Source organism: Triticum dicoccoides, chromosome 3B, assembly GCF_002162155.2.
Source record: "Triticum dicoccoides isolate Atlit2015 ecotype Zavitan chromosome 3B, WEW_v2.0, whole genome shotgun sequence".
NCBI classification, from domain to species: domain Eukaryota; kingdom Viridiplantae; phylum Streptophyta; class Magnoliopsida; order Poales; family Poaceae; genus Triticum; species Triticum dicoccoides.
The window spans coordinates 558859526-558870171 of NC_041385.1; the positions used below are offsets into that span (position 1 = coordinate 558859526).

At 47.5% G+C, this 10646-nt stretch overlaps 1 protein-coding gene across 1 annotated transcript; it reads right to left on the reverse strand.

Moving 5' to 3' along the window:
• Positions 1 to 8292: 8292 nt before the first annotated feature.
• LOC119281540 (pentatricopeptide repeat-containing protein At2g33760-like) lies at positions 8293 to 10365 on the reverse strand. The gene has a single exon (XM_037562040.1). The coding sequence runs from the start codon at positions 10363 to 10365 to the stop codon at positions 8623 to 8625; it is 1743 nt and encodes a 580-aa protein (XP_037417937.1). The 3' UTR covers positions 8293 to 8622.
• Between the last annotated feature and the right edge of the window lie 281 nt (positions 10366 to 10646).

Below are 10646 nucleotides of genomic sequence, written 5' to 3' on the forward strand. Positions count from 1 at the left end.
CGTTCTAAGGCTTTGCAAGTATGCAAATCCCGCAGATCGATGAAGGAGGTAAAAAGCGAGGATGTGTGGAACGCTATTATGAAAACCAGTGACATAAAGAATTAGTACGATAGCGGAGAGCAATTCCTTGGGAATAAATGAGGTGTAGTCATTAAACGTCGAATACTTTTGTCTAAAATAATTCTTAATAACCAAGGTAACCCCGCTTGACGGTAAGGGGGGGCATTGGACAACTGACTCTCGATGCAGGTCATGACGTACTTAGGACACATCCCCCACTTTATCGCGTTGTGAGGACATCGTAACGGTGTCTTCCGAGACTATGTTTACTATCAAGATGAGATCACAAGCACAAGTACATGGTTGTGAGTGTAAGTCCTCATACCCATGCCTATTTCCATATCATTGTTTACATCCAAAAGGTTTGATAAAAGGTCTGGTTGAAAACTAGAACATTTTGCAAGAAGCCGAGAACAACTTGATTGAATCTTTGTCATAGAGTACATCCTCCCATGGATTAGACACCCTAGGTTACTCCTTGGGGAAAAGGCAAGGGGACTTTGTGCAATCCAAACCGGATCTCAAAGTGTCATAAAAAAACACATGGTTGTGGAGGAATAACTCCACCTTGCAGCTACAAATTGTACAACACTACAGTTCAAGGAGATGCTTCAAGGTGATGTGCTAGATATCACTCTAGAGGCAAACATATGTCGATATGTCAGCAAGAGTTCAATCAAAAACTCCTAGACACAAGATCTAGTCCTAGATCTTAGAAATGAACACCAAATTCTGTTATAGATAGTGAGGTACATAGTCTGCTTACAAACAAGAGATGAGGATCTCTATTTATTGGATTTGGGAAGCCTTCACAACTCAACTTCTACTTATAGCTAGAACACTAGAAAACATTGCTTAACATACAATATTCCACTCATAGCTAGAAGACTTTAGAAAACAGTAACTAAAACTAAGAAACAACAAAATACTAATACTTTAGTAGAAGTAGAAGTAGTCAGATGGATTTGACTTATGATTTTATTTTTCCTTCTCTATTGCTCCTCATCGGGTTTTCTACGGCATCTGGCGACGAGAAAGTCGAACCATCCAATAAGCACCAACCCCAATTACACGAGGGGACCATGTTGGTGATGGTGCTGGTGCCCATTATTTGCTCTGATGAAAGCTGGTAGCATGCAAGTAACAAGGAATCAAGGATAATGTACTTCTGAAAGGACAATGACAAAGTAAGTCCATGCTCACAAGTCACAAGGGCAGTCTCCATTGGAGTGAAGTGTATCTTGCTCATAATTCCCTAACAGAATATAAAGTTTGGTACATGGAACTCAATAATCTTCTAGTCTTGGCCGTTTAGCAGTTGCAATTTACAAACTTACACACGTACCTTAATGGGTGTCAGTCACCACTCACAATTGTGGGCAATCTTCAGGACAAAGCTTCAAATGTACTCGATTATACACAGCTTTTTCATGATAATTCTCCGCGCGCAATGAGTCAGGTACATAATCAACTCCGAGCACAAGAAAATAAGAAATGTATTCACATGCCAGATGGACATCAAAGAATCAACCTGCTGCATGGATTAGACAGACGAATTTGCTTCACAAAACTGGTGTTGGACTTGATGTGCCTGCCCTCACTTGCGGGCATTATTGAGGACTGAGACAGAATTATCGAAAGCACAAGTCCGACCACATAAGAATGGTACTTGGATGCAGTTGAAATGTGAGATGGGCCTAGAGCCCATATGACAATTTCAGATTTGATCTCTAAGGGCCCATGTAGGTGGCATGACAAGGTGGTGGGAAGTTTAGTCCCACCATGCTAGTGGAAGGAAAGTTGGGGTGGTTTATAAGGGTGGCTCTTCTACATGCTATTGGAGCTTGAGAAGAGAAGAGGCCCTCGCGCGCTCCTCCTCCACCGCCCGCCTCGCCACGCCACGCCACGCCACGCCACGCCTCGCCTCGCCTCGTCACGACGCGCCGCGCCGCGGGAATGAGCCGAGCCGAGCTCACACCTATACGCTTATTTTTGCCAGTCACTAACGGAGAGGTTCTGACAGCAGGGCCACGATCTGAGACGTCGGATTGGGGCTGTCATGGACTCAGACGTGGGTCAAGCCCACGTCTCTCCATGCGGCTGCGTCTATATAAGTGTGTTGTGTCCCCTAACCCTAGCCGCCACAATCAGATCACATCTGCTCCACGCGAACCGCCCACCTTCGTTCCTTTGCTGCTGCTGCCGCCGGTGACTCCATCCCGTCCGCCGCGTACACGGTCGACGGGAGAGCAGGTCTCCGAAACTCCATCTCTCTGGTTCCTGTACGGGAGAGAGACGAATAGGTTTTTGGGAAGCGACTACGCGACTGCTCGCCTCCGATCCACTACTTCCTCTACGTCTGCGTCGTCTCCGTCATCACCATGTCCAGCGACGCCGAACGCGCCGCCGCCGAGAAGACCGAGGCCGACAAGAAGGCTGTCGAGGACGCTTCTGCTGCTGCCACCGCGGCGGCGGCTTCTGCATGGCCTACTGGAGGGTATACCGTGTTTATCCATCTCCTGATAATTTCTGTATTAGCAGTGCTAGCATCATGTGTAGATTTGTCTACTATTTGCGTAGTACGTGCTTGTTTAGATCAGTACCAGCATGTTGTTAGTTCTGTCAATGCCATGCTAGTTATCTACTTATGGATTAAATTAGTTGAAAAAATGCCTGTTTTCTTAGCAATCCAAAAACCTATTATGTGTAGGAATTTTTCGGCAAGTGGCTTTGCCGCAGCACTGAAACCGGATAAGTTTACCGGTACCTATTTTAAGCGTTGGCAGACAAAGACCACTTTATGGCTCACGGCTATGAACATGTTCTGGGTCACCGGTGTGTCCACGGGAACGATTGCTCCTGAACAGGAGAAGGCGTTCAGGGAGGCAACCACTGTGTTTCTCGGAGCAGTTCTTAGCGTGATCGGAGATAACTGGTCGACGCATATTTACATGTGCATGTCGCCAAGGACTTGTGGGAGGCGCTCGAATCTAAGTTCGGGGCCGCCGATGCAGGGAGCGAGATGTATATTATAGAGCAGTTCCACGATTACAAGATGGTTGAGAACCGTCCTGTACTGGAGCAGGCTCATGAGATAATATGCATTGTTAAGGAGCTTGAGCTTCTGAAGTGCGAGTTACCGGGCAAGTTTGTCGCGGGCTGCATAATCGCTAAGCTCCCCAATTCCTGGAGGAACTTTGCCACCACTCTGAAACATCAGAGGCGTGAATTCTCTGTGGAGGATGTCGTTGGCCATCTGAGTGTTGAGCAGAATTCGAGGGCAAAGGACTCGCGCGGAAAAGGGGCCGAAGGGACTTCTGTTGCCAACATGGTGAACTAGAGGAACTTCAACTCCCACAAGTTAAAGGGAAAGAAAGGTGTCCAACAGAATACCGACTTCAAGAAGAAGGGTAAGAAGACCTTCAAGAAGAACAAGAAGGATGAGGGCTGCTTTACTTGTGGTTCGGCTGAACATTGGGCCAACAAGTGCCCAAACAAGTTTAAGAAGTCAGGACAGGACTCCAAGTCTGTCAACATGATTGTGGGCAACAATGAGAATGGTGCATCTGGGTACGGTAATTTATTTACTGTTTTTTTCAGTGTTTCAGCCTACCGATTGGTGGGTGGATACAGGTGTAGGTGTTCATGTGTGTGCTGACATTTCATTGTTCTCTTCTTACCAGGTCACAGGCCACGGGTCCGTATTGATAGGGAATGGCGTGAGTGCTTCTGTTCATGGTGTTGGCACGGTCGATCTGAAGTTTACTTCGGGTAGGATCGTGCAGCTGAAGAACATGCAGCATGTCCCCGCCATCAAGAAGAACCTCATTAGTGGCTCCCTTCTATGTAGAGAAGGGTTTAAGTTGGTATTCGAGTCTAATAAATTAGTTGTTACTAAGTATGGACTATTTGTTGGAAAAGGTTATGAGAGCGGAGGGATGTTTCGCCTTTCCCTCCCAGATTTCTGTAATAAAGTCGTGAACCATATTCATTCGAGTGTTAATGAATCTAAGGTTTGGCATTCACGTCTTTGTCACATAAGTTTCGGTGTTATGACGCGGCTAGCTAAGTTGTATTTAATCCCGAGTTTCACTTTAGCCAAAGGTTCTAAGTGCATGTCATGTGTGCAAGCTAAGCAACCGCGCCAGCCTCACAAGGCTGCGGAGGAGAGACACTTGGCACCATTAGAACTCATACATTCCGATCTTTGTGAGATGAACGGTGTATTGACTAAAGGTGGAAAGAAATACTTCATGACATTGATAGATGATTCCACTAGATATTGCTATGTGTATCTGTTAAATACTAAAGATGAGGCTCTACACTACTTTAAAATCTATAAGGCAGAAGTTGAGAATCAACTTGAAAAGAAAATTAAACGAGTCCGTTCAGATCGTGGTGGAGTACTTCTCGAGTGTGTTTGATTCCTTCTGTGCGGAACACGACATTATTCATGAGAGGACGCCTCCCTATTCACCCCAGTCAAACGGGGTTGCCGAGCGGAAAAACGGTACTCTAACTGATCTGGTTAACACCATGTTAGATACATCGGGTTTATCCAAGGCATGGTGGGGGGAGGCTATATTGACGGCATGTCATGTCCTGAATAAAGTTCCGATAAAGGATAATGAGATCACTCCCTATGAGAAATGGGCAAAGAGAAGGACAACACTCTCGTACTTGCGTACTTGGGGCTGTTTGGCGAAAGTTAACGTGCCGATCCCCAAAAAGCGTAAGCTTGGACCCAAGACTGTGGACTTCGTTAATTTGGGCTACGCTAAGAACATCGTTGGCTATAGATTTCTAGTAGTGAAATCTGAGGTACCTGACCAGAAGGTCGGTACAATTATGGAGTCTAAGGATGCTACATTCTTTGAGGATATTTTTCCTATGAGAGATATGCAAAGCACTTCTAGACAGGAATCTGAGGAGACTCCTGAGCCTGCCATTCCTATGGAATATTATGAACGAACACATGATGAAAACCCTGAGGAGGATGACGAGGAAACCCTTGGTAGGGGCAAGAGACAAAGGACTGCAAAGACCTTTGGTGATGATTTCTTTGTGTACCTCGTGGATGATACTCCCACTTCTATCTCAGAAGCGTATGCCTCTCCAGAAGCTGACTACTGGAAGGATGCGGTCCGTAGCGAGATGGATTCCATCATGGCTAACGGGACATGGGAGATCACTGAGCGTCCCTATGGTTGCAAACCATTGGGATGTAAGTGGGTGTTCAAGAAAAAGCTTAGGCCCGATGGTACGATTGAAAAGTACAAGGCTAGGCTTGTGGCCAAGGGCTATGACTAGAAAGAAGAGGAAGATTTCTTCAATACTTATTCACCTGTGGCTAGACTGACCACCATTCGAGTATTACTCTCGTTGGCGGCCTCACATGGTCTTCTCGTCCATCAAATGGATGTTAAGACGGCTTTTCTGAATGGAGAGCTAAATGAGGAAATCTACATGCAACAGCCAGATGGCTTTGTGATAGATGGTCAGGAAAGGAAGGTGTGTAAGTTGCTGAAATCTTTATATGGCCTGAAGCAAGCACCTAAGCAATGGCATGATAAGTTCAATACAACTCTGACATCTGTTGGTTTCGTTGTTAATGAGGCTGACAAATGTGTATACTATCGCCATGGTGGGGGCGAAGAAGTTATACTGTGCTTGTATGTTGATGACATACTGATATTCGGAACAAACCTCAAAGTCATTGAGGAGGTCAAATCGTTTCTATCTCAGAACTTTGAGATGAAAGACCTTGGTGTGGCTGATGTTATCTTGAACATCAAGCTACTAAGAGATAATGAGGGTGGGATCACACTTCTGCAATCCCATTATGTTGAGAAGGTGTTGAGCCGTTTTGGATATTCGGACTACACACAATCTCAAACACCATATGATCCTAGCGTGTTGATTCGAAAGTCCAAAGGCATGGCTAAAGATCAATTGAGATACTCTCAAATCATTGGTTCACTGATGTACCTAGCAAGCGCAACGAGGCCTGACATCGCGTTTGCTGTGAGCAAACTGAGCCGGTTTGCTTCCAAACCGGGTGATGTACATTGGCATGTTGTTGAAAGAGGTATGCGCTATCTGAAAGATACTATGAAATATGGACTTCACTATACCGGAGACCCGTCGGTACTTGAAGGGTATAGTGATGCGAATTGGATCTCTGATGCTGATGAGATGAAGGCCACAACTGGGTATATGTTTACTCTTGGAGGTGGCGCTGTTTCCTGGAAGTCTTGCAAGCAAACGATCTTAACGAGATCGACAATGGAAGCAGAATTAACAGCATTAGACACTTCTGGTGTTGAAGCAGGATGGCTCCGAGATCTTTTGATGGACTTGACATTGGTTAATAAACCGGTTCCAGCTATCCTTATGAACTGTGATAATCAAACTGTCATCACCAAGGTGAAGAGTTCAAAGGACAACATGAAGTCCAACAAACACATAAGAATGAGATTAAAAGCTGTCAGAAAATTAAGAAACTCCGGGGTGATAGCGTTGGACTATGTCCATACGGCTAAGAATCTGGCAGATCCCTTTACGAAAGGGCTATCGCGTGTAGTGATAGATAGTGCATCGAGGGAGATGGGTATGAGACCCACATGAGTTGCCATGGTGGTAACCCAACCTATGTGATCGGAGATCCCGTGAAGTAGGACCTGGGAAAACAAGCCAGTGGTGAACTGAGGAGAGTAACTTTACTAACTCACTCCATTGGAGATGCAATACTCTCGGAAACTGTATGGAAGGATGATTACTGTCTTAATGTGTTCCAAGGCTTATATGTATAAGCAAGATGCTGTCCTACAGAGCGATCTTTGGAGGAACACACCTATGTGAGCCCGACTGCTAGTCACAGTCTATGAGATTGGGGTGCTCTCTAGCAAGCTCATGAATAGGCCAGGAGTGTGACTTATATGCTCCACCCGAGGGGTCAGCCTTCGGCAGCCCATTACTAGTAAGACATGTGGTGAAACTTCTTTACGCCAAACTGACAATTCAAGGCATAGTCCATTGTTCAGTTGTGAAGGAGTGTAGCTACTTGCTCTAGGTGAAGCTCAACCTTAACAGGTCTTCACTAAAACACTAGTATATCGAAACAGCGTTTGGAACAAAGGACAAAGTGAGCCCCTGAGATCTGGTGGGGGATTGTTGAAATGTGAGATGGGCCTAGAGCTCATATGACAATTTCAGATTTAATCTCTAAGGGCCCATGTAGGTGGCATGACAAGGTGGTGGGAAGTTTAGTCCCACCATGCTAGTGGAAGGAAAGTTGGAGTGGTTTATAAGGGTGGCTCTTCTACATGCTATTGGAGCTTGAGAAGAGAAGAGGCCCTTGCGCGCTCCTCCTCCGCCGCCCGCCTCGCCACGCCTCGTCACGACGCGCCGCGGGTTGCGGGAATGAGCCGAGCCGAGCTCACACCTATACGCTTATTTTTGCCAGTCACTAACGGAGAGGTTCTGACAGCAAGGCCACGATCTGAGACGTCAGATCGTGGGCTGTCACGGACTCGGACGTGGGTCAAGCCCACGTCTCTCCACGCGGCTGCGTCTATATAAGTGTGTTGTGTCCCCTAACCCTAGCCGCCACGATCAGATCACATCTGCTCCACGCGAACCGCCCACCTTCGTTCCTTTGTTGCTGCTGCCGCCAGTGACTCCATCCTGTCCGCCGCGTACACGGTCGACGGGAGAGCAGGTCTCCGAAACTCCGTCTCTCTGGTTCCTGTATGGGAGAGAGACGAATAGGTTTTTGGGAAGCGACTACGCGACTGCTCGCCTCCGATCCACTATTTCCTCTACGTCCGCGTCGTCTCCGTCATCACCATGTCCAGCCACGCCGAACGCGCCGCCGCCGAGAAGATCGAGGCCGACAAGAAGGCTGCCGAGGACGCTTCTGCTGCTGCCACCGCGGCGGCGGCTTCTGCATGGCCTACTGGAGGGTATACCGCGTTTATCCCTCTCCTGATAATTTCTGTATTAGCAGTGCTAGCATCATGTGTAGATTTGTCTACTATTTGCGTAGTACGTGCTTGTTTAGATCAGTACCAGCATGTTTGTTAGTTCTGTCAATGCCATGCTAGTTATCTACTTATGGATTAAATTAGTCGAAAAATTGTTTGTTTTCTTAGCATGTACCTCGCTCTTCAATCTTCCGGATGAGCTAGCAAAGAATACCAGATCTGTTTTGTTGTCTTTCAGCATCCTGACCCTTTAAATTGTGTTGGGAGTTCAGAAATATGTAGGTCGCTGGAATTGTGGATGTTCAGCAAAATGAGAAGCATTGGACCCATCTGACAACGAAATGGATGGAGATAAGCAGTCGTATTTTGATGCAATATCAGGACTATGTATCACAAAAATCACCCCACAGCTTGAAGTAGAATACCCTGAAGAGGTTATCTTCTAGTACTGGTGATAACTGATGGCAGAATTCCAGGACAGGAGGTGTATGTGAATGTAGTTGTTCATTTCCAAGAAACTATTTTGTTGGTGACTATTAGTACCAGGCAACTGTACCTAACGACAGATGAGAGTTTGTTACCAATATTCCAGACATGAACACTTGCCAACTTTAAAATGGTGAAAACGGTGCTTATCCCTGACAACAATCTCTCGATTCTCCACAGCTGACATAAACTTGATGGCGAGATGGCAATCCCCGCATATCCTCAGGTTTTTTATTACTCTGATAGGAGTGGTACTCCCAACGCTCATCATGAGCCCATATGCTACTGCCAGTTTTTCACCGTGATATCTAAGTGCACCCTCTCTCTCCTCCTCTTCTAACTCATGCAGAACTGACTCAGTTTCAGGAATGTAGCCAGCGGCACTAATCCTATGAATCAGTTCTTCCAAGTACTGGTAAATCTCTGTAGTCTGTGGATGAGACATTTCACCCATGCGAAATAAATGGGAAATACCTCCTAGCTCAATCAAGCTGAATCCTATCTGCTTCTTCAATCTTCTCTTGATCATGGTATTCCTCACTTTCTCAACATGGTGCATTTTACCGGATAGAGCATAAATATTGGAAAGCAAAACATGGTAGGATGGATTCTCAGGCTCGAGAGCAATCAATCGCTCAGCCACCTCCACCCCAAGATTAAAATTCTTGTGCATCTTGCATGCCCCAAGTACTGCTGTCCAAACTTCAGGCCCTGGCTCTCCAGGCATATAATCACTTATAAATTGCATTGCTTCATCAAGAAGTCCAGCCCTTCCAAACATATCAACCATAGAACAATAGTGCTCGACACGAGGGACCAGTCCATAGATCCTTTTCATGCAAGCAAAAGCATCACGACCCTCCATAACTAACCCAGAGTGTGCACATGCAGATAGAACAGCAATAAACGTGATATGATTGGGTGGCGGCCCCTCGCGTCTCATCAAATGGAACAGCTTGATCGCCTCATGACCATGGCCGTGCATTCCATATCCAGCGATCATGGAAGTCCATGTAACCACATTCCGCTCCTGGAGCGCATCGAACCATCTGCGAGCTTTGTCCACAACACCACACCTGGCATACATGTTCACAAGAGCAGAGCCAAGAAACACACTGATGTCCATTCTTTCAGAAACAATACGTTTCTCCACTTCACGCCCCAAGTCCAGTGCACCAGCCTGTGCGCAAGCAGAGAGCGTGGCTACAAACGTCATGGAGTCAGGCACCACCTTCGCCGCCTGCATCTCCTTATACACCTCGATCCCCCGCTCGGCAAGCCCATTCTGTTCATACCCAGAAATCATTGCGTTCCAAGCCACAACACTTCTATCACGAATTGAGTCGAACAGCTTGCGTGCAACACCCAGTTGCCCGCACTTGGAATACAGCACAAGAAGAGACGTCAGCACGAAGCGGTCCGAGCCAAACCCTAGGAGGATGGAGTGCGTGTGGATGGCCGTGCCGGTTCGGATGGCCGACAGGTCGGCGCAGGCCTTGGCGACGGCGGTGAAGGTGAAACTGGAGAAAGGAAGGGCGGCGGAGAGGAGGCTGCGGTAGAAGGCAATAGCGGCGACCGGGAGGCCGTGGTGCGCGGCCGTACGCGTGAGGGAGGAGAAGAGGAAGGAGTCGGGTGCGGGGTGGGAGGTCGCGAGGAGGTGCGCGTACGGGGCGGCGCCCGCTGCGACGGCGAGCGTGGCCAGCTTGGTGATGAGGGGGAGGGAGCGGCTGTGGCCTGTGACGACGAGGCGCGCGTGAGCTTGTTTCAGAGCGCCAGCACGAGGGCCGGCGAGGAGGAGCGAGCTGTATTCCGGCGAGGGGTGGTGGGAGTCCATCCGGAGGGCTGGAAGCCTGGAACTGAATTGAGGAATTGAATATTCCCTTTCGGGCGGGAGCTGGTAAATACACACACGGTGCAAGGGTTCGCTTGAGCAACCAGCACCGACGCTTATGCCATTTTTTTAATTACGAAGGATTGCGAGCTACGAGTTGTTGTGGGATGTGTGGGATGGTGAGCTACTCCCACGAAGGATAAGTTGTTGTGCGATGCGTGATTGGCCGTATCCGCATATTTCATACACAGAAGCAGAGGGAGGACTTTCTGTAGCAAGTGCAT

Bases quoted from the DNA above. Each gene is read 5' to 3' on its own strand.
- LOC119281540 (XM_037562040.1), bottom strand. From the start codon at position 10,365: ATGGACTCCCACCACCCCTCGCCGGAATACAGCTCGCTCCTCCTCGCC.